Here is a 26000-nt window from a genome sequence, read left to right as displayed (position 1 = left end):
CATTGTGTTCCCCAAGGAATATAATATACAGTCATTGAAATCAAACGTGAACAAGTACCTCCTTTCCCAACCCACAGATGGTACTAATGTACTATAGGTTGATTAACTAACCTCTCGTGTATGGGCTCAACATTAAAATAAAAGAATATAAAAAAATTAAAAAAGTACTATGCAAAATTTTGCAGATTTTACAATGTTCTGTTTAAAAAATTAGAAAACAAGAAGAGGGAGGAATAGCTCTAGAAGTGAGTATGGTACAAATTAAAAAATAAATAAAAATAGCATATAGTGTTCCCCATTGTGTTCCCCAAGGAATATAATATACAGTCATTGAAATCAAACGTGAACAAGTACCTCCTTTCCCAACCCACAGATGGTACTAATGTACTATAGGTTGATTAACTAACCTCTCGTGTATGGGCTCAACATTAAAATAAAAGAATATAAAAAAATTAAAAAAGTACTATGCAAAATTTTGCAGATTTTACAATGTTCTGTTTAAAAAATTAGAAAACAAGAAGAGGGAGGAATAGCTCTAGAAGTGAGTATGGTACAAATTAAAAAATAAATAAAAATAGCATATACTGTTATCATCAGGATAAAAATAGCACATATATTAAAAAAAAAAAAAAAAGACTAACATTTTCTTAAAACTGAAGATCATTTAATAGATAGATTCAATATTCAGATTCTTATCAAAAAAAAAAAAATACTTTTTTAAAATAACACCACCTAATTACTTACAAACATTTTTAAATGTTTGTATTGTAAGTAAAGTTTTTTCCAGTGATTCATCCAATTTCCATTTTTTCAAGGTTGATGAATTAACAAGCCCTCATTGAAATTTTGTATACCACAATCCTAAATACATATTCATTGCAAACAAGCAATTTATTATATTCTGTAGCTAATTCAAGGAAATTATACTTACTGAATGGCTTTTTACTATTAGTTTCAGCTTTACTAGGATTGACTAGGGGTTGATACTTTCGCTTTCCTAAGCCGTTGCTATTAAAAAAGAGTGGGAAAAAATACACCATCAGATTCATTTACATTTTCCAGAAATTAAAAAAAAAAACAATAATGGAAAAACAATTTAGAATCATTTGTTATAATTTTACTACTTTCAGAGTACACAAATTTTCAGTGTTCATGTTTGTATTTTTTCCCATCTAAAAACAAGTGATAAAGTGATTTAAAGCAAAATATAAATTTTATATTTTGCACAGAGACGTGGATCTCTATATTTTTGAAAAACCTTATAGAGTACTATCATTTCACTGTAAAATCTTCCTTCACCAATGCCTTAAACTTTGCCTGCCATTCTTCTATAGGCTGAAGCCAATGAGAGAACTTCAATTATAATAAAAACAATCCTGTTTATTTCTTATCGCTTCACTTATCCTTTCTATTGAAAATATGCACATCTTCAGTCAAGACCAGATTTTTCTTCTTGGGCAGACTTACTCCTCAACAGTACTTCTCATCTGCACAACTGATAACACCACAAGGTGACAATTTAATTCCAGAAATGCACCTGTAAAAAATCTACATTCGGAATTTAGTGGCTACTGTCGTCTTCAAAGTGGTCTCCTTGGGCATTTATACACTGTTTAAACAGTGTTCCCATTTTTGGAAACACGCCTCTTCTTTCAGAAAGAGCCCTATTTCCAGCTGGAACTCTTTTTCCAGAATATTCTTGAATTCCTTTATCACATTAGTCTTTAATTTTGGAAACAGCCAGAAATCACAGGAAGCTAAGTCGGGTGAATAAGCTGGATGACCTAATTTGATAATTGATTTTCTGGCCAGAAACTCTCTCATGATGAGTACACTATGGCTTAGTGCATTGTCATGATGGCTGATCCACTTGTCTGGCCACAATTCAGTTCTTTTTCTCTGAACAGAATCTTGTAATCTTTTCAGCTCCACTAAACAGCATTGGTCTTGAAGTGCAAACGTAACGTGTGCTTTTTTTTTTTTTTGACATGGCGAACTCAGGGTTTTCCGCTGTTTGCTCTGACATTTTGTTTCAGGATCATACTGGAAGCACTAGATTTTGTCATCCATAATTACTCTTGGAAACGTGCTTATTTGCAGAAAGATCAGTCGCTGCTTTGTTTGTCCATCAAGATCCCAGGCACAAACTTTGCAGAAATCTTTCACATACCCAATTCTTCAGTTAAAATTACCCTGACTGTTTCTAGATTCATTTGTAATTCATTAGTCATGAATCGCACACTTAAATGTCTTCTTGCCCACCTCTGAATCTCTTATGCCACTCAAAGACACTTGACTTTTTCTGCGCATCCACACCATATGGCAATTTCAACAGTTCCAACGTTTCAGTAGCAGTTTTGCCAATTTTCACACAAAATTTAATGTTAGCACGCTGCCCAAATTTTGATCACACATTTTTATGCCAACGTTTACACACACACAGATCTCTATTGTTTATGCAATAGCCAACTAGCAAATGGCTCTAGCGGCTTGAGGTTTACGTACGCATTAGTTAAAAGACATACAAACATGATTACTCATGTGACTACAACCAAATCACCACACAGGTGACACAATGCGGCTATTCCAGAAATTAAATTGTCACACCTTGTATATAAATCCTAAAATTGACCATGTCTAGTATAGTATTCTGAAAAAAATGTTGTGATGTTATCCAGAAGAGGATAGTCCACTTAATAGATGACTCATCTCAAAACTTCATTCTAATCACTTTCCCATGTTCTGTTTTTACCTTATGCCTTCATTATAGGTATTTTCTTGGATAATGCCCATTGATCTGGCTGCTATCTTCTTTCACTTTCCTCCAAGGACTATGCTTCCAGCTATTCAGGAAATGCATCAAGAGATTTCTACTTTATCTTCAATCTCTTTCCCACACCAAGGCACAGATGAACTTTAAGTATTTCTATGCTCTCTCTCTCTCTCTCTGTGGATTTTTATGTGCATTCCACTTGCGAAAAGAAAGTAAATTTATTTATTTTAATTTTGTAACTTCATTTAAAACAGTGCTACATACTACAGTCCACATGTAGGACTACAAGAGGCACAAGTCTTAACAATATCCTGTGCTATCCAATTCCAGCCCTAGAGAATCTAGAAGTTATTCTCTGGTAGTTCTCCACATCTCACCAGTGTGCCCTGAAAGGTATGCAAAGAAAAATCTTGAAATTAGCTTAAGTTCAAAGATTAACAAGTCCATATAACTTTGCGAACGTGACATGTATGCTTTTTTTTTTGGACATGGCGAACTCAGAGTTTTCCGCTGTTTGCTTTGGCATTTACGTTGGGCATTCGTAAATTGAATTCATGATTTGTTTCCCACAAGCTGATCGACAACCAAAAACTGTATTGAATTGAACACTGCAAGGACCTCATTAAAACCGCTCTTAAGGACTCAAAATTCCCTATAACTATCATTACTGGTGACAAAACGTGGTGTTTTGAGAATGAGGCCCGAAACAAAGCGCCAGAGTGCTGAGTGGAGACCGCCAGAAGAGGGGCATCCAAAAAAAAGTTGCTTGGAGAAGTCAAAAGTAAAGACAATGCTGATTTGTTTCTATGATTCCAAAGAATTCGTTCCGCCTGACCAAACAGTCAATGGTGAGGTTTATCTTGAAGTTTTAAAGTGATTGATAGCAAGAATTCGTTGCATATGGCACGAATATCATGATGTAGGCAGCTGGTCACTTTTGCACGATAATGCACCATCTTATTGTTCGAACATCCCCTAAGACCCATAGTAGACATCATTCATTTTCCCTGCTATAAATTATCCAAACAGCAAACCCCCCCCCAAACTAGTCATACCACATCATATATTAAAAAAAAAACTTCCCATTTAAAAAGTTCTATTGAAGATAATTGACACTCATATCATAGTGAGCTTTAGCATCACCTCGTGTTTGAAAACTAAGCTTGTGTGTTGGATCACTCACCTTATTCACCTGATTTAGCATCCTGTGACTTCTTTCTCCCCGACTTCATTTGCTGATGAAAGGAAAGTGATACGACACCATTGAAATCGTTCAAGCGGCAGTAACCACGACCTTCAACAGTATCCCAAAAACCGATATAAAAAACTCATTTAACAAATTAATTGACCATACCAAATGCTGTATCGAAGCTGAGGGAGAGTATATTGATTGAAATAAATGATTTGAATAATTATAATTGGCCTGTGTTTTATTTTCTATCAAAAGTTCGGTTTCTTTTTGGAAAGAGGGTGTGTGTGTGTGTGTGTTTATATATATGGCTCAACAAATCCACTTGCCCATGGTGAGTAGCTGCAGAATGAACAAAATACAATATTTTTTATTTAATAACAAAAAAAAAAACAAAAAACATCTGAACTTGATGGCGGAGGATCGTGACCATTGGAAGTCCCTCTTGCAGCCGCTGCCCCCACAACCCATTAGGAAAGGTGGACCTTGAAGATGGATGGATGGATAAAAATAAATAACTTCTCTAGCCACAGTACAGCACTATTAATCATATTGTAAAACTCTTATTGACTTATTGGGATATGTCATTAAAATACTGGGTGATCTTGGGCGAGTCAATTTTTTGTGTGGTGAGTGGGGTTTTGCATAATTTATAGACCCCTGTGTATGTATGTGTATATATATATATATATATACACACACTGCTTGGGGAGAGGTCAATGGACACTCCCACGTGCATTACTGTAATGTCTGGATTAATTTTAAGAGTTTAGGACCTGCAAATGTTACAGGGAAGTGATTTAAAAAATATTAGTATTCAAAAGTGGATAACATGCATTTAGCATGTCTAGAACTTTTAAGATAAAACCTGGAGAATGGTATTCCCTACTATTAAGGTGCATTTCTGAAATAGCAGATGTTCAGAATGCAAATAATGGTTTTAATTACTTCAAGTTATCATTCCATTCTCATTCTGGACATCTTCCACTTCTGAAATCCACAATCATCACTATTAATACACAATTCTCAAGCACTGTGCATAGGAGTTATTTGTTTAACACAAGCATTAACCTTGATGATTTTTTCTTCATCTTAACTTCTGGATCTGTTTCAGTGGAGAGACACAGCTTCTCAAGACTGGATCGCAGATCAAATTCTGGACAAAATTGATCAGCCATAGTGATCAAGTCACAAGGAACCTAAAACAAACAAAAAAAAAAGCACTTTTTATTAAAAAAAAAAACATTTAAAATATTCAATTTATAATAAAACTAAGAAATATTTTTTTTTAAAAAAAGTGCAAAAATACGTATTAGTTTCCTCATTAAGACTAAAATCAAAAGTAACAAGTTATAACAAAAAATAGCAAAGCTTATTATTGAATAATGAAGTCACTCTGCTTTTGCAAACAGAGGACAACTAGGATGATTAATACAGAAATGTTTATTTATATTAAAAGAGTAATTAAAAAGACATACCTGATTGTATATGTTTAGAAGGTTTCAGTTTGACTCTGAACCATATGTTCAGAGTCAAACTGAAACATATGGTAAGAGAAAGGAGCTGAGAATGAAGCTCAATTAAGTGAACTTAAATATGTATATTTAATAACCAAAAAGAGGATGAATCAGATGGACTATATAGATTTTAAAAGTTAATGATATAGATTTTAGTAATTAACATTATGAAAACTAAAAATTAAAGACCAAAAAGAAACAAAAACTAGTGGAGTACATACATGACAAGCAACACGAGGTTTGCCAGATGATAAGCACCCCAAATCTAGCTACAAGATTGCCACACAGTTTAATATGTATTAGAAAGAGGTTGATTCGGAAGAGATTAATGACGGGCACTCATTTATTTTGTTTAATTGCAAAGAAAGCAAGATTAGATAAGGCCATTTTTTGCATGTAACATCCTGATTAATTCTTACTGCTAGAGATTCTAAGCAATGCAGTTTGGCTTTGTTTCTTGGAAATCAATGATGGTAACTTTTTGAATTTCAGGAGTGTGTTTAGATTGTATTGCATGCAATGATGATTTATATTATCACTGTGTTTTTGTTTGCATTTCTTTTTAGTGGTGGAATGTAAGTGTTCTGGTATGGGGATATGGCAATCTTGGTAATGTTCCAATAAACAAAAATTTAAAGAATGAATAGTAGATCCAGTGTAACAGGTACTGCATCCTGATTGGCAGTTAAACTTATGAACATTATGCCATAGTATTACAATGGTCTGAGATATTGTGATTTTATTTTTTAGTAAATTTTCCAGCGAAGATACTCTGTAATCAGAGAATGGGAATTACCTTTACCACAAGAAACAAACTACAAAATGTTCTAAAACATAAAACCACAATATCTTAGGCTAGTGGTAAGGCTTGTACGTTAGCCAATTATCATCAACATAACTGTTTGGCCGAGTGGTTAACGTATCTGATATCCAGCCAAAAGGCTGCGGGTTCGAATCCCGCTGTGGACATGGATGTTTGTGATTGTCTGTGAAAAATACTAGTGGTTGTGGGCAGTAGATTGTGCAGTTCGTTGGTGGGTTGAGTGGTGCCAACAGAGAGTTGGTGCCCTCCCTCGATGAGTCTGTGACTCCCTGGAGGTGTCAAGTAATAATAATATCTCCACTAGACATGTAACTTTAAGGATGTCTGCGCTTTAGTTTCTTCCTCAAATTATTCCATAAATAAATTGGCAATGGAATGCAGTAGAGGTGAGCACTGACCATTTTGGCAGTAAAATCTCCTGTTCTAAGTAAAGAATGAAAATTTGAGCAGGGATGGAAGAAATGTGTAGTGGCACCTTTATTATTTGCCATTCTTAGAGACCTTAAAGATTTTGTACACTTCCTGAATAATCACCATCTGAAAATCTAATTCACATTAGAAACAGAAAAGGACAGTAAATTACCATTCCTAGTCATCCTTGTCAATAAAACATTGCTGGAGGATTAACATTAGAATTTACAAGAAATCAACTCACATGGCAGGTACTACATGCAAGCTCCTTCCACCATCCTCAACAAAAATTAGGTATCATCAAATCCTTAAATAAAAGAGTTTTAAATTGATTCAAAAAAGGATGAAATTAAAAGAAAAGAATTTCAGATCCTATTTAGTCAGTTCTTTCAAAATAACTACTCAAAAAATTTACTAAAGAAATTATTTTCCAATGAACAGTCCCATGATAACCCAGAAGTTAATTACAAAGGCATGGTATCCTTACCATGCATTGGTGACACATCCAAATTCCAAAGCATTAAAATGGGCTTCAAACCAGTTAACAACTTACAAAGTTTCCTATATTCCCCTAAGGACAACGTTCCATTTCATAAACATCCTGGAATATACAAGATTCCATGTTCTTGTGGAAAGGCATTTGAAGCTACAACTTTGTATGTATATTAAAAATTCCTTTGGAAATTTTGAAATCTGTAAAAAACAGAATACGTAAGCAATGTTTAAAACAAGAGTGGAGAAAAAAGCAGACTAGCAGCACACATATTAAACAGAACATCACACAATAAATTGGCAAGCTTTCTCCATGCCTTAAGAGAATAATTACTTCAGATTGTCCAAGGAATCTTCCAAGGTCATTTGCTCATAAGCACACTAAATAGAAACCGAGGACTTGTATTTCATGACTAAACCATCAACCCAGTATTTTTTGATTTATAGAAATAATGGCTGTTGGGAAACATTTCAGTTTTTTGTAGCTTTATGTTTGTGTTAAATATTTTCTGGTAGATGGTCAGCCACATAGGCAGCAAAGCATGTGAGATAAACATTCAGTTTTAATTAAAAAAGAGTTCAGTTAAATCTGGTAAATTATTAAAGTTAAAACAGTCACAATATCTCAGACCAATCTATTACTATGCCATAATGTATTTTACAAGATTAACTACCAATCAGGATGCAATGCTATACCTGCTACGCTGGATCTATTATTGGTTCTTTAAAGTATTGTTTATTTATTTTTTTTTTTTTTGCCATATGATAATAAAAAAAAATTAACATTAACAAGACTGCAATATTCTCTCATTCCAGAACACGTATATTTCCACCACTAAAAAGAAATGCAAACATACAATAATATACAAAAACATAAAAATCCTACTACTGACATATCACTGCATGCAATACAATCGAAACAAACCCCTGAAAAATGTACCATCACTGATTTCCAAGAAAATGAAACCAAACTCTGTTGTTTAGAATCTCTAGCAATAAGAGCAAATCAGGATGCTATAAATGACGCTATATACACAAAAATGCCTTATCTAATCTCATCTTCTTGGAAATTAAGCAAAATAAATTACTCCCAGTTAATTTCAAACAACCCCAATTTCCTGTTACTCTTAAACCAATCAAACTCATACTTACTTTTGTGCTGTTCATTATCTGACAATGATCCCCACGATATGGCCGGCACAGTTATGTTGCTGGTTCTATATGCTTCACTGTTTTTGATACTTTTTGGTCTTCAATTTTTAGTTTTCATAATTTTTAATCTTTTTAAAATCTATAGACCATCTGATTCATCATCTTCCTTGTTTAATGGTTTTATTTATGTTCCATTTTGGACTACTGAATATACATACATACATATGTGATGCTTAAGGATCAAAACTGTATAACTGAGAGGAGACTTCCACACAAAGGAATGCGAAGAACCGACCATCGCTTATGACCTAATGTAAAATCCTCACCTTCTCGTAGTGATACTGAATGAACAAAGATCAGCTGGCAATGGAATTTAAACTGACCAAATTGTATTCTTATTGGCTTAAACCAAAATATAAAATGATGGTACAACATGACAGAATTTCATAGAGGCTGGAGAGTCACCCAGATAAACAAGGACCCATTTTTATCGCCAGAGAACCAGAGCAAATCCTGAAACACATCCCCAACTCAACACCACCAGAGTTCAAAATCGGTACTATCAACATAAGAAACCTGAATGGCAAACAAATGGAGATAACCGGGGAATTGGAAAAGTACCAGATCGACATAATAATGACAATCAGGGAAAAGAAGGTGTAGCTATAGTATTGAATACAAAATACATGTGTATTTTGAATGGCAAACAATATCAAGTAGAGTGATGTGGGCAAGTATCAGAATGGGAAACAGGACAATGAGACTTATTTGTGTTCTCATTGTCCCTAGTTTGTACTACATGCTTTAGCTTATGCTAGTATCCGCCGATACTTTTATAGTTTACTATATTCGGCATGAAACTCTTTGATTACGATCTTTGAGTTTCTTATTCGGTTTTGAAACAATGTGGGACTTAATATCCCCTTAATTTAAATAATGTTACATCGCCAAAATGAAGACTATTGGTTCTTTATTTAAGTAAGTCAATAATTTATGATTTGTAGATGACCAATGTTGCAAAAGATATGGATTGATAATGAACCTCAAAAAACTAAAACAATGATATTCAAAGAGAGAGGGCAAAAAAGCAAATAAAGGTCAACAGACATGAGCTGGAAGAAGTTAGGAGCTACAGATATCATGAGAGTAACATGCCACATGATTTTGACTAAACAAGAGATAAGATCTCTGATAACAAAAGTGAACCTACAGTCAATGAAAAAAGTAAATCACTAAGCCTTACCACAAAGCTAAGACTGCTGGAAACATGCATATTCACAAGTGCTCACTGTGATTATGAGACATTGATTCCATGAATTCGATGGATGCAAAAGATAATGAATTAAGAAATGTATTGAAAAGTAAACTACGAAGAGAATATAACATAGAAATTAATTCAAAGGAAAATTAAGCTTTCTGGACACATTTGCAAAATCTAGCAGGCAATGGACAGAGGCAAATATCAAAAAATGGTGAAAACAACATCAGATCCACTGGCAATGATGATGATTTACTTTCTAACCAAGCGAACAACTTTCTACAAGATCTCTGATCGAGAATATTCTAATAATATGTTGATACATATGTAAACATGTTATTCTGCTGCATCATGTTAATTACTTGACGATCGTGGTAAGATTTATGAGAAGAAGTTAAGAAAACTTGGAAGAGAACAAGCTGGGTACAGACCAAACAGGATTGTAAAGATCAGATTTTCACTTTACAACATTACTGTTGAGAAATCACAAGAATATAACAAAGATCTGTACTTAAGTTTCAAGTCTCAAAAAACATACAACGTGCCAAGAGAAAAAAAAAGCTTCTTAACTTGCTATGATTATATGGATAAACAGAACATTATATGCAATAATAAGTAGTCGATATTGAAGCTGTTAGTCAGAATTGAAGGAAATGCAGAAGATGATTTCATGTAAAATCTAGCGTAAGACAAGGATGCACATTATCTCCAATCTTATTCATCAGTTATATGGATCATATTATGAAAGTAAGTGGTATTAAATCTGATATTTAAATCAGAAATATCCAACTTAGCACTCTGCTTTATGCAGGTGATGCACTCCTAAAAAATTCTCTAACTGAATAACAGTTGTAACAAATTTGGCATTACATTTGGCAATAAAAAGACCAAAACTATGAAAAGAGGAGATAAAAGATTACAGCTGGATAACTGAGAGAAGACAACCATGTAGCTTTTAATGAATGCAGAGAACCAACCAGGGTTTCTGACACAATGTCCAATTTTAACCTCCTTGTGGGTGCATCCTATTAGTAGATATCTACCTAGATATTGAATGAACAAAGATGGGCTAGCAATTTAGTATTTACCTGACCAAATTTTATTCTTCTTGGCTTAAAGCAAAATAACATGACAAAATTTCATACAAGCTGGAGCAATGCTTAGCTAAACAAGGTCCCCATTGTTTTCATCAGGGGAAAAAGGACAAACAGTGAAAAGTCAGATACTGCAACAAATCCCAACCTCAATATTAGCAGAATTCAAGACTGGTACTATCAAAATAAAAGGCTTCAATGAAAAAGAGAACTACTAAAAGAATTGGATAAGTATACCAGATTGACATAAAGGCATTACCACACAGAGACAAAAATGAATGAGATTCTTCTAGGAAACAAACACAGGATGTTACATTCAGGCAATAACAATCAGGGAAAAGAAGGCACATCTAAAGTATTCAACACTAAATATGAGGAATATCTTCTGGAATGGAGGAAATATCAAGTTGAGCAAATATCAGAACAGGGAACTAGAAAATGAGCCTTATTCATGCCTATTTGTCCTGCAGAAGGTTCTGGTAAGGAAGAAGATGAAGAATTATTTGAGTCATTAGAGAAGACAGCTGCCAAAAAGAAAAATAAAATGTTGGTCCTTATTGGAGATCTAAACAGCAGAGTAGGAAATGATTACCAGACATAAAGAAATAAATTAAAGATGCCAAGAAATTACATTATTGGTTTCATTCTTTATTCAATTATAAGCAAACAAAATTTGTATGTGAAATATCTTCACAGGTGAGCTACTTGTATATAGATGCTAATGACTTCTCCATCAATTGCTTTAGTATCCCATAATGCAAAGCACACTCCCTTTTAGATGTGTATGCATTATGTGTTCCATTCATCCTACTCAAACAACAAACCTTGCAGTGCTTATCTCAAGTTTCAAGATCATTTACTATAAGTGTTCTAAACACCGATCTCAACATTATCATTCAATGGTACAATAACAACCTAATCACATTCAATACTTCTAAAACAGATTTTTTTTTTTTTTTTCACCAAAACACCTCAGTTCTCCACTTACTTCAGAGCAGCAGGGGTGAAAAAAAAAAAAAAAAAAAAAAACACCTTTTTTATTTATTTATTTAGTAGGGTTATCCTGGGGTTATTCATCCTGCAAAGCAGGCAAACCGGCCTTGAGAACTCAACACTATGGACATACGATACACCGGGGCATAGGGCTGACCACCTTATCCTGTGAACGGTTTGAGGTCTCTGCCTTGACTTCAGCCATCATGCGGTTATAAAGTTCTTTGTAAAAGAAGGTTTAACACCAAAAGAAATTCATTCAAATTTAATAAAAGTTTATGTGCATTACAATTGGTTTCTGCATTCTCTCTCTCTCTTCTACAAATATTTTTATAGGTTGTGTTCAGAAGAACTGCAATCATACCCCATCAATTTCTTTTAAACCTACAATAACATCACCTTTCATTCCAATCATCTTGATTCTGTGGAACAGCCTTCTCCAAGTGTTGAAAGTTTCTTTCACTTGGTTATTCTTGCATCTTTAATATATAGCCTTCTCCAAGAATTATTCTTGGAGAACTATTCAAAAAGAATAATGAAATTACTTTGCTCTTAATTCCCACTCAACACAGCATTTATTTGCTAAAGGCCTTGCAGCCTCTCACATGTGGGAGTGATACACATAGGTCATACAAAAATTTTCCTAATCTATCTATATTTCACAATTCTTCATTTAAAAAAAAAAATAGCAAGTTGTCATAAAGCATAACTAATAAATCACTGACCAAAATATATAAATAAATAAATAAAATATATGCATGTGTGTGTGTATATTATAAACAAAAAAGATAATCAATGGCTGGCAATTTTAAAAGTATGTAAGATACCACAAAAATATTCAAATATTCATAGTAAGCAGTCATTAAAATAGCTATGCACCTGCTCTGGTTCTTGATCAGTTTCTTCTACTCCAGGAACAGCTAGCCAGTATGCTGGACTAAGCCGTTCTTCTTCTGTTTCCCCAACTGCAAATACAGGGCGAGCTGCAAACTGAGCAGACTGACTTTCTGGACTAGGTAATAAGGGTTCTATCATTTCTATGAAATGAGAGAGAGAAATTTGAAACATAACAATATAACGTGTTTCATTAACTAAACACATATCATAAAAAATAAATTTTTTCAATCTTGAAATAATGTTCACGTAGCTAATGAAATTTTTTTCCACTTTAGTAGTCTATGGGGGTAGTCAGAAAAGTTCTCACACTCGACCATAGATGGCAACACTATCGGCAAGTTTTTTTTTTCTAAGTTGGTACATCTGTCATAAGCATCCATGTGAAATTGCAAGTCATTCTATCAAGTAGTTTGTTTTATACAGCTGTTCTGAAGCAAAAGTGTTGTCTGTTTCTCTTGAAATGGATAAAATTGAGTATCGTGCATTTTATAAAATTCTTTGTAAAAAAAAGGTTTAATGTCAAAAAAAATTCATGCGAAGTTCATAAAAGTTTATGGGTATTCTTCTCCTTCATTTCGACAATTAAGAAATGGGCTGCCAAGCTTAAATGTGGCCATACCAGCCTTGAAGATGATCCACCTGAAGGACGTCCAAAAAGTGTAACAACATCATAAATCATTGATCAAGTGCACGATATGGTATTGGATGACTGGCAAGTCAAAGCGTGTGCAATTGTTGAGACTATAGGCATTTCAAAAGAATGTATAGGATATATTTTACATGAAGAATTGCAAATGAAAAAGCTTTGCGCAAGATGGGTGCCATGCTTGCTCACAGCAGATCAAAAATGCACTCACATGAAAATCTCTGAACAGTGCTTGAAGCGTTTTAACAAGATTTTGTGCATCGATTTATTACTATGGATGAGACTTGGATTCACCATTACACACCAGAATCCAAACAGCAGTCAAAACAGTGGACAAAAGCTGGTTGTTCAGTGCCAAAGAAGACAAAGTCAGTTCCATCAGCAAGAAAGGTCATGACATTAGTGTTTTGGTTTGATAAAGGCATTTTGTTCATTAATTATCTTAAAAAGGGTAAAACAATAATCAGGGAATATTATTCCAATTTTTTAACCAGACTAGACAAAAAAATTTGTGAGAAAAGACACGGTTTGCAGAAGAAGGAAAAAAATGATCTTTCATTAGGACAATGCACCTGTCCACAAAGGTGTTTTTGGTAATGGGAAAATTAAGGGTTCTGGACTATGAGTCATTGGAACATCCACCCTATTCCCCAGATTTGGCTCACTCTGACTTCTCTCTTCCTCACTGGTCAGCCTTTTTCTTCGAATCAAGGAGTGATTGCAGCTGTATTTTGCAAATCTTACTGAGAACCATTACAGGGACCAGATAATGGCACTGGAGCATAACCGGAATAAATGTGTTAGTTATAAATGAGATTATGTTGAAAAATTTTGAAATTATAAATTCGTTTTTTCATTGTTAGGCTGAGAACTTTTCAGAACACCCTCTTAATACTCAAGTGAAAAAGGTAATACCAAAACATTTTCAGTTTGTCTATTGCATTCTTTGTTTTATTGTGTCCAAATAAATAATTATATCTGTTCTATGTAACAAATTAGAGCTTGTTCTTGTGAGTGAAATAAAATACAAATTGTATATGTTAAATATTGCAAGTGATTTTGAACACTAATTCAACAATTTTTAGTTTACATTCAAATTTCAGCATGCATAGGCTATTCTCCTGCTTTACAAAGATTTGACAAGACTACACCTGGACTAGTGCACTTAGATATGGTTGCCTTATTTCCATGAAGATGAGGGAAGAAGAAAAGAATCAAGAGCAGATAACCATGATATCTGATCTGTGGAATTTTACATATCAATTTAAGATGCAGATGGAGGAGAGGGGATATGACAGCAAATGGGGGGAGGGGATAATTTAGACTATCCCTGAAAGCTGAATAAGGATACAGTCAAAGAAGCAAATGAAGTATAGGTTTGTCTCATAGCAAATAATACTATTATTAATAGTATTAATAATAGTATTATTAATACTATTATTACTGGCAAATATTCAGATAATAATATTACTGGCAAGTATTCAGAAGTTAACTTGCCAAGAAATTATATTCTTGATTGCATCTTTATTTTACCCAAATTTGAGAAAGCTAAAGTTTCATGCAAATTATCTTCATGGTATGGTCAGGAAAGCACACGAGATCTAGGCTCTTCTCATGGCATGTGTTGATTAATAATAGGTGTTACTGAAACAAAGAACACAAAAGCAATTGAGGTCTTTCTACGCAACAAATATAAAATGTTACATTAAGCAATAATAATCAGGGACAAGAAGTAGTAACTATAGTATTCAACACTAAATGTGAGGAGGATAATCTTCTTGAATGGCAATCAGTATCAAGTAGGATGATATTTTCCCACATCAGTATCATGTGGGCAAATATCACAATGGATAACGGGACAATGAGACTTCTTATATGCGCCTATGGTCCTACAGAAAATTTGCTCTACTGAAGAAGAAATGAACGAATTTTTGAAGTAATTATAGAAGGCAGCTGACAATGAAAAAGTTGGTCTTTGTTGGAGATCTAAATACAAAGGTAGGGAATCATTACCAAGCATATAGAAATGGTTTGAGAAAATTTGGAGAAAACAACAAAGCTAATAATGATAAGCACTTGCTGGATTTCTGTTCCAGACAGGGACTAGTTATCATTAACACCACATTCCAAAATAAAAATGTCTGCAAATTCACATGGAGAGAAGCTGCAAGAAATAAGAAAGTCTATTTGGCTGTGTTATTGCTTAAAGTTTTCCCACTGGTTCAGGACATTAGAGTATATGGATAATTTCAAATGGGAAATCATCATCATCATTTAGCTTTGAGCAGAATAAAACTGAATTTCACATTGAAAAGAAGAGTGTATAAAAAATTGTTTAAAGGAATCAAAGTTCAGCAGCTTTCGGAAACAAACTGTAGGCAAAAATACACAAACACCATTCAAGAAAAAAAATAAATCTGAGTTTGAAAACCTAGAACCAAACCTTGGAGATTCAGTTGTAAGGATGTCTGCAAGGAGAGAAAAATCAGAACTTCGTGGTGGACTCAGGAAATTAAAGACACAGTCAGGGAAAAGAAGAAACCATATTAAAAGTTCCTGACAACTAAATCAACCTCAATTTTTTGAGAATACAAAGAAAAAAGTAAGAAAATGAAGCAATGTAAACTAGATAAACAAAAGTCATGGAAAGACTTTGTTAAGAACATAGAAAATAAATATCAGGAAATTAGCAAAAATATTCTTGATGCGATTGAAAGTAGTTAGAAATGAAGGAATGAGAGATGATAAATGTGACATGAAAACTGAAGATATTCTAGATATCTGGAATAATTACTTTAAAGGATTGTTAAGTGAAACAAGCAGTGTCAGCATCTTGGTAGAAAACACTCAATAGGAATGCAATCAAGAATGGAACACATAGTACTAAAAGCAGGCATAGAAAAAGCCATCAAAAACCTGAAATGAGAAAAGACAGCTGGATTAGATGATAATCAACCAAAAATACTCAAATATGGAGGTATAAGTTTTATAGTGGCTGCAGTACATAATTCAGAAGGCCTGGTCAGAAGGGCGAATTCCAGGTGATTGGAGTAGAGCTCTCATAAAAAGGGAAATAAAACTGAACATATGAATTACAGAGGAATTATCCTATTGAGTGTTCCTGGTAAGATTTATGCAAGTATTCTTCAGAAATGGCTAAGAAAAATTGTGGTTTCAGTTCAAACAGAAGAGTTGTCAGGATCATTTTCACTTTAAGACAAATATTTGAGACGTCATGGGAATATAACAAGGATCTGTATTTAAGTAGTGTAGATTAAGCAAAGATATATGCAAGATGCCCAGAGGAAAGATCTTCAAAATACAACAGTTATATGATGTAAATGAGAAGACATTATATCAAGCAACAAATCTCTATTTGAGTTGAAAGTTGGCAGTCGGGATTCAAGGAAGTACAGGAAAATAGTTTTATGTTAAATCAGGCGTGAGACAAGGGTATCCATTATCCCCACTTCATTCATTACGTATAGGAAGAGGGGGTGATGGAGAAATTGTTGGCGAACACGGTTACGCACCAGAAATGACAGAGGAGATCGCCTAGTCCAGTTCTGTCAGGAAGAAGATCTAACAATAGCAAATACCTGGTTTAAACTTCCACCCAGAAGACTGTACACTTGGAAATCGCCTCAAGATAACCAACATAACATTGTCCGAAATCAAATTGATTATATACTGATAAATAAAAGATTCCACAGTAGTATAAAGAGTGCAAAGACTTATCCTGGAGCAGATATCTCATTAGACCATGATCCCATAGTTGCAGAAGTACGTCTTAGATTAAAATCAGCTAAAAAATCACAAAAGAAGAAAAAGAAAATTGATGTAGAAAAACTGAAAGACCCAAACATAAATAAAAGTACCAAGACACAGCTTAACCTGCGATTACAACAGATTAACATAGAAGAAAATAAAAGTGTGGAATCTCTTTGGAATAGCTTAAAGAATGCCATCGTAACAACAAGTATTGAAGAAGTAGGTTATGTGAATAATATAAAACAACAGGAATGGATGATAGATGAGATGCTTTCTCTTATTGATACAAGAAGAATGTACAAAAACAAAGACCTAGCCAGGTATACAGAAACACATAACATCATCAAGAAAAAAATAAAAGAAGCCAAGGAAAATTGGATGAAAAATTTATGTACTGAAATTGAACTGCTTCAGAAGAAACATGATAATTTCAATCTGTATAAGAAAATCAACGAAATTTCCGGAAAACTGAGGAAAAAGCAAATAGTGTCTCTAAGAGACGAAAATGGAAAAATAGTTCTAGAAGAAGAGAATAAAGCACAGATTTGGATAAAATATGTAACAGAACTTTTCAATGATACTAGACAGAAGCCTATAAATATAAAAGATAACATTCAAGGACCAGCAATCATGAAATGCGAAATAGAGAATGCTATACGAACAAGTAAAACAGGAAAAGCCAGTGGACCAGATGGTGTGCAAACAGAATTTTTAAAATTAATAGAACCAGATAACATCAAACTTCTTGAAAAACTATTTAATGAAATATATGAAAGTGATGAATTTCCATCAGATTGGCTCAAATCTACATTTATCACTATCCCAAAGAAACCCAAAGCGAATTCCTGTGGTGACTTCCAACTTATTAGTCTAATGAGCCAAACATTAAAAATATTTTTGAAAGTAATTCAGAATCGCATTTATAGAAAAAGTGAAGAAACTAAGTGAAACACAATTCGGCTTTCGGAATGGTTTGGGTACTAGAGAGGCCCTTTTCTGTACCCAAATATTGATACAAAAATGCATAGAAAAACAGAAATCTGTCTTTATGTGTTTCATAGATTTTGAAAAAGCATTCGACAAAGTCAGACACACTAACTTAATAGAAGTCCTTCAACAAACAAGGCTAGACGAACAAGACATAAGACTAATAACAAATCTGTATTGGAATCAGTCAGCTACCGTTCAATTAGACAACATTACCACCAGTGATATTAACATCAAAAGAGGAGTGAGACAAGGATGTGTGCTCTCACCACTCCTGTTCAACATATATGCAGAGGTAATCTTTAAAAAAGCATTGGAAGAATGTCCAGAGGGAATCACAATAAATGGAAAGATTGTTAACAACCTACGATATGCAGATGACACCGTGCTAATTGCAGATAACATTATGGATCTCCAAAAACTCATTGACAGAGTATACATAGAAAGCCAAAGAATGGGAATAAATATAAACATCAACAAGACAAAATACATGATCATCAGCAAACATCCAGCCTCATCAATGAAACTGACACTCAATGGGAAAAATATTGATCAAGTGTCAAGACATAAATATCTTGGTTGTTGGCTTAATGAACGGTGGGATCCAGAAATAGATATAAAGACAAGGATTGAAGTTGCACGGCAGTCCCTCATGAAAATGAGAACACTATTCTGCAATAAAGACCTAAACATGGAAGTCAGATGCCAAATGCTGAAATGTTACGCGTGGTCTATTCTGCTCTATGGAGTTGAAACATGGACATTGAAAGCGACAACCATCAAGAAAATTGAAGCCTTTGAGATGTGGCTATACAGAAGAATGCTAAAGATATCATGGACAGAAAAAATTACCAATGAAGAGGTCTTAAAATCCATTGGCAAAGCTAAACATCTTGTACAAATAATCAAGAAATGAAAAACATCATATCTTGGCCACATCATGAGAAACAGAAAATACCAACTTCTACAAACTATTTTGGTAGGAAGAATTGATGGCAAAGGAACTAGAGGAAGAAAAAGAATATCATGGTTTGACAACATCAAGACGTGGACAGGAAAGAGCAGTGCACAACTGCTCAGATTAGCACAAGACCGCAGTTTGTTCGCCAAGATGGTCGCTGACCTTCGATAGAAGATAGCACAATAATAAGAAGAAGATATGGATCACATTATGAAGGAAAGTGGTATTAAACCTGGAAGTGCTGTTATACTTCTAAATAAATCCAGTACAAATCTACAGGATTCTACAACTAAACTGAATAACTGTTGTAATAAATTTGGTATGAAAACTGGCAATAAAAAGACAGATACAATGAAAACAGGCAGACACTTGAAACAAGCAGTGTCTCTATTTGATTTGAAAGTTGGCAGTTAGAATTGAAATAAGTAGAGGAAAATGGTTTTATGTTAAATCAGGTGTGAGACAAGGGTATACATTATCCTCACTGTTATTCATTATGTATATGGATCACATTATGAAGGAAAGTGGTATTAAACCTGGAGATGTTGTTATACTTCTAAATAAATCCAGTACAAATCTACGGGATTCTACAACTAAACTGAATAAATGTTGTAATAAATTTGATATGCAAACTGGCAGTAAAAAGACAGATACAATGAAAACAGGCAGAATCTTGAAAACACTATAATCTGAATGGAAAATCTACAAATAAAACATTTCAGCAATTTAGACATAATTTTTAGTGTAGATGGCAAATTAAAATACGAAATAGAATTAGTAAAGCTGGTATGGTGGGAAGTCAGCTGAATAAATAATATGGAATAAGAGAGAGAGATTATTCAAAACCCTAAAACAGTACTGAACACTGGAGACTACAGTTCTAAGAAAAGATTAAGGAAGTGAGCAGATAGCACCAATGGCAGTATCATATTAAAAATGAAGATATTAGTAAACTTGCCAAGTTAGCATTCAGGAGCATGTTAGTGGAGCTAATCTCAGGAAAAAAAGACCCAGAAGAATAACAAGATGTGGGTGGATTAATACAGTAAAAAAGTGCCGTAGAATACATAAATATGATTGAGAATGCTGAAGTCTTGACAAATAGTGATAATAAAACAGATTAATTTGGAGGGAAAACTGATTGGAAGTTAGTAATGATGTAACTTTTTCATGTGGGACTATCAATAATATCCTGTATTTCTCCTGATGATACATATCAGGAATTTGATTATGATGTATCTGCATGGTTAGGGTATTTGTAAACAGATGCATTGACTTTTACATTGCATTTCAATGTAAAGGACCCCATAATATACAACATAAAAGAGGAGTATAATTACTTGTCAGGTTTAATTTGTTTTCTTTCCACCAAATACAACTTGATGCAACAAATGCTAGTCTCGAGTATTGTGATATGCAGTTGTTCTATTTCATATAGAATGAACTTTTGTACCAATGAGACCTTAATAAAGGACAAAGCTGGTCAAGAGTAACAAATCTTTTCCATAATGCATGATATTTTACAAGCACGAGAAAGATCATGCATTATGCATATACTCCAGATAATGAATGACCTTAATGTGAAGGTCGAAATGTTGAGCGTTTATTTTGGTTTATATTAAACTAAAGTTTTACTCTAACATGGTAGTTGTTTCCATAATTTGCTTGATGTATTCTGATCACCATGTAAGCATGAAGGAAAGGATTCATTCTATATGAAATAGAACACCTGCATTTCACTATATTATAATACTCAACATTAGCAATTCTTGTATCAAGTCGTATTCAGCGGGAATGAAAACAAATCAAACCTGACATGCAATTATTATCATTAAGAAATGCCCATACTATTCAAATCAGCTGTCATACCTGTTTGTAAAATCATTCACACTACTTGCACACACAACATCCAACAGCAATGCAATCCATTCCAATCATGCAATACTCTATGAGAGGAAATCTAGCCCTAATCCCTTACTTGACAACATTCATTCTCAACTTCCATTGATGCCCTTGCATCCTTTCCCCCATCCTCCATAAAATTAAAAATTCCATCTGCTGAAATTCTGCAGCCTACAAATTCTCAATCTAATCTTCATAATCCGTATTGCACAATCCTGATATCATTTTTGACACTCTCCTTTGCACAATAGTCCAAGTGAGGTCTTATCAAGGCCTTGTAAAAAGGCAAAATGACTTCCTTATCTTTATATGTCAAGGTTTGTTTCAGCATTGCCATTATTCTCTGAGTTGTATTTACTTTTGTTACATGACCCTTGAACTTCAACATCCTGTCTACTGAAACTCCAAGATCCTAGCCCCATCAGTTTCTTCAAGCATAATCTCACCGATATAATACAGCACTGGATATCTAATCACATCAAAGTACATGAACTTTACATTTATTAACATTGAAATGACAGCCATTTTCACATGCCCACAATTCCAGGCCATTCAAATCATTCTGCAAGTACTGAATATCAGAAGGCACTCCTGATAACCCTACCTTTTCTTTGCATCATCAGCCAATAGCATATATTCCTCTTTTCATCCTTATCTGTATACCCAAAAGATGACTAGGCTACACAAGTAGTCTAAATAAAGATACAACTTTTGTTTGTTTGCAATCAATAAAATAAGGATGAAAATAAGAATGTAATTTCTTATCAAATGTAATTTACTTTCTTTACAGGAAAAACATTTCATCATCATCAAATTCCTGCCATGTACCCTCAAGGGGTGTACAGGATATGACAGTACTACATAAAGGTAGGAATACCTTTATGTCTGGCCAGAACACTGAAGATAATGTCACTATATGATTCAAAAAAGGTTCAAGGTTAATAACATTACTCTTGAAGACCAACCTGATTTTGAACAGCCACTTTCAAACAATTCTGAGTGCCTCAAGCTGTCAAAATTTATCTGGCCACACACATAAGTGCTTGTGGCCAGATCCATTTCAACTAGCCACATGTAAACATATGTGAAATTATGCTCAGATTGTTGGCTTAAGTCAGCCAACAATCTGGCCATATCATCTTCACCAGCTTAGCAGGGTTATCTTCAACTACACCTACTGTCAATCTTGACTGTCTGAACTAGATTCTATATAATTCCTTCAAGAGACACAGCATAATTTCTTGTGCATTTGTGTGATCCAATAACCAACGATATACATTGGCAAATGTACCATCCTTTTTTTTTCTTTTTTAATTCTGTTGGCTGCATTCTGCAGCATTCATCTGCAATAAATTCAAAAATATTACTGACTTCTTTATTCCCTTTTTTGATTTGTTGCAGCCAATTACTCATTTGTAACCTGAGGATGATTACCCTTCTGGCGCAGGCCAGAAGGGTAACGAGTGTGGTAAGAAAAGCAAAAGCGGATTATGAAAGGAAACTAGCTATGCAAGCAAAAGAGAATACCAAACAGTTCTTTCAATATGCTGCAAGTAAAAGAAAAACTGTACATGGCAGAATGATTTTAAGGAATGCCGATGGCAAGGAAGTCAATGAATCAGTCAATATAGTAGAATTACCGAGTGAACACTTTGCAAGAGTATATCATCCAGGTGGTGACATTGAAAGAATGAAGGAACCATTAGTTTATATGGGAACTGTGGTGAATGAAGTGGAGGTGAATAGTCTATTACAGAACCTTAATGTGAATACATCTGTGGGATTGGATGGTATACCGGCAAGGGTCTTACATGAAGCAGCTAAAGAATTATCAGTGCCCTTGACCATTTTGTTTAATCTGAGTCTCGGGTCTGGTTTAGTCCCGAAGGTGTGGAAAGAGGGGGGAAAATAGTTTCACTGCATAAAGGAGGATCCAAGACTACTGTTGAAAATTACCGACCGATCAGCATATCAGGAGTCGTTGTCAAGGCCTTGGAGAAAGTAGTCAAGGGAAAAATACAGGAATAGATTGATGAAAATGAGATAGTGTATGGGAGACAGCATGGCTTTGTGAAAGGTAGATCATGCCTCAGTAACTTGCTCAAGTTTTATAACACAGTGACGGCTAAACTGGATAAGGGTAATGGGTTTACAGTGATACTGCTAGACCTGGCTAAGGCCTTTGACAGGATACCACATGGAATTATAATCCATAAACTGCAACATATGGGAATGGATAAAGGGTTGGTGAGATGGATAGGAGGGTGGTTGATGGAGAGATATCAGAGAGTAGTTTATTCAGGAGTGAGTCCAAAAGACGGCCTGTGACTAGTGGTATGCCACAGGGTTCTGTTCTTGGGCCACTGCTGTTTAATTGGTTCATTAACGAAATAGGGAAGGATCTAAGAGGAACAGTTCATTTATTCACTGATGATGATGATGCAAAGTTGGGTTAGGGCAGTAGTGAATGCAGAAGATGTCAAAATCTTGCAGGATGATTTGGATAGATTGGAGGTCTGGGCTGAGGAGAATGGATGTCAATTTAATGTGACAAAATGTAAGGTTATGCATTTTGGGGTGAAAAGATTAGCAGCAGTATACCACATTGGTGGAACTGTACTCCAGGAGATTGATGAGGCAAGGGACCTGGGAGTGTTGGTGGACAGGGAGATGAAGTTTAGGGGGCACATTGCAAAAGTGGTTAAATCAGCTCATCAAATCACTTGGTTGCTGAAGAATACTTTGACGAGCAGAGATAAGCAAGTTATTGTTCCTGTACCAAGCCTTACTAAGACCTCATCTCGACTACTGTGCCCAGATTTGGTCACCTAGGTTTCTTCTTGATGGGGAGGAGGTTGAGAGGATCCAGAAGCAAGTGACCAAGATAATAGCAGGTCTATGGAATGAACCTTATGAGAACAGGTTGAAGATTTGTTGGTTGCAGAAATTGGTTGATAAGAGGAAAAGAGATATCATTGAGACATTCAAATTGTTGAAGGATTTCTATAGGATTAATTCAGAGGATATTTTTGAGATCAGGACTGGTGGTGGCCCACAGTTTGGGAGGCGCTGGCCTATAGCAAATACTTCATATCTTCTCTCTTGATAATTGTTATTAAAAAAGGGAAACCACTTTCAGTTATGGATATTGAAGTTATTGTCGTGACGTTCTATTTTCATGTTATGTTCTAAATTCGCCATCTTGGTTCAAGTCACTCTTATCAATCTAATAACTAATTGCGAATTGATCACCGATCCGAAAGTAGGGAAATTTATAATTATACTGCGCCAGCCTATTTTTAGATTAGTCTATATAAAATAGTAGGATCAATTCTTAATTAAGTTAGCAGTCTTCTCATTAGGCCGAATCATTTATTATTATTCTACTTGGGGCACCCGCAAGATTCGAATTTTTTATGAACGGTGCAATAAAAGGGAGTTCAGGCAAACACAATATTTAGATTAACAAAATAAAACATTTAATATACGATATATAGCAAATACATGAATTCTACTTTTAAATGAAACAATACAAATAACTTAATACATCTTGCTAAGTCACTCATTCCAATTCAATGTTCTAAACTTTCACATACAATTCACAGCTTCAAAATTATAAATTCTCTTAACTCAAGTTAATAAAACAAAACTTCTCATTTGATCAGTTTATACACATCTATCAGTAGTACTTAATGTTTAAATTCACAGCAGGCACTAATCAAGGTAGACAATATTCCAAGCAATCTTATTTCGGACCTTGAACTTCTAAGATACGCTATAGTTAGTGTTAGAAAGAATAAACATGTATGACTACTCTTACCAGATACAATCTTCAATACATCAATTTATTGCGAGCACACTTATGAATTAACTTATTTAAGCTAGCAGAACACATTAAATAAAATTCTCCAATGCTTTAACTGAACTACTGTTAATCGTGCTTCACCACTCTAAACAAAACAGCAATAAGGTACTGATATCCTTCCTTGTTTACTTTCCTGCAACTAGTTAAATTCATTATAATTCTTCTCAGGGCAACATAGAATTAAGACGTAATCCTAAATTAACTGGAACTAATCAGAATTTCCAATTGAATGTCCAGTTCTTTATTTATCCGATTACGACATCAATTTTCCTCTATAACAACAGCTGATTTCACTTGCAGCTGAGTATAAGATTCACTACGTTTCTTGCTTACTTCTAAACACTATGCTCTTGAATTTCTGCCCTAAAGAATTTACAATTTTCTTTCACTTCCTTGCTTATATCCTACTTTCCTTCAGGCTCCGCAAACTCTTCCCTATTCTCTCAATAAAAATTCTTATTGCCTCCCTTTCTCCTTTCTGGTTCCAAGGTCATGCACTCTTCGACTCGTGCTTGTTTATTTCATGCATCTCCATGACAACGCATGAACGCAAACATTTCGCTAATGTAATACAATGCTCTACTCTTACATAAGTGATTACATAACGTTAAATTTTCACAAATAAGAATAAACAGAATATTTGAGCTACTTAATCAGCTCTTTCATTACGTATACAATTATTTATAATAACACTTTTCGTTACTTTACATATATATTTCAGTTATCATAAATTTCTACACATATTATTATTTAATAAATTAATAGTAGGTTAAGTTTAGAATAAATATTTAAATAGTAATCCTTAATTAAGGAACAATAAATAATTCTTATACAAATTATGATTAATATATAATAAGTAATGTTAAATGTGAATGAAAAAAATAAATTACACAACATAGTTTCATTCACAATTTAACATAATCAAGAAAGATTATCTGCAGTATTATTATTATTACTATGGGCGACTCCAAGGAGTCCTTAGACTCATCAAGGGAAGCTGGGCAAGAGTGTGGTTAGTAAGGGTGTTAGAGCTGGGTTCTTTACTTTTAAAGTGGTAAATGAGTGGAATAAGCTGCCAGAGTCTGTTGTGGGTGCTATGACAGTGAATGAGTTCAAGGCAAGGTATGATAGATACTGTGAGAATGTCGAATAGTTGTGTGGACATGATGTTTAGGGCCTCCCTCGATGAGTCTAAGGACTCCTTGGAGTTGCCCGTAGTAATAATAATAATACTGCAGGTAATCTTTCTTGATAACTTCAATATCCATA

General features: G+C 34.3%; 1 protein-coding gene across 1 annotated transcript in view; it reads right to left on the bottom strand.

Annotated features, from left to right (window-relative positions):
• Positions 1-26000, bottom strand: part of vir (VIR_N domain-containing protein) — a 630458-nt gene that overhangs the window by 76194 nt on the left and 528264 nt on the right. Inside the window, exons 34-36 of the mRNA XM_090397685.1 lie at positions 12582-12739; positions 5034-5161; positions 932-1008 (exon numbers count right to left, since the gene is read on the bottom strand). Coding sequence (XP_090253811.1) covers positions 932-1008; positions 5034-5161; positions 12582-12739 — 363 coding nt within the window. The remainder of the gene's footprint in view (positions 1-931; positions 1009-5033; positions 5162-12581; positions 12740-26000) is intronic.

This window comes from Typopeltis vanoorti, chromosome 9 (assembly GCF_054136105.1).
Source record: "Typopeltis vanoorti isolate ZY-2024b chromosome 9, IOZ_Tvanoo_1.0, whole genome shotgun sequence".
In the NCBI taxonomy this organism is placed as follows: Eukaryota; Metazoa; Arthropoda; class Arachnida; order Uropygi; family Thelyphonidae; genus Typopeltis; species Typopeltis vanoorti.
Note: the sequence above shows the minus strand (reverse complement) of the source record. Positions and strands in the feature narration are given on the sequence as shown.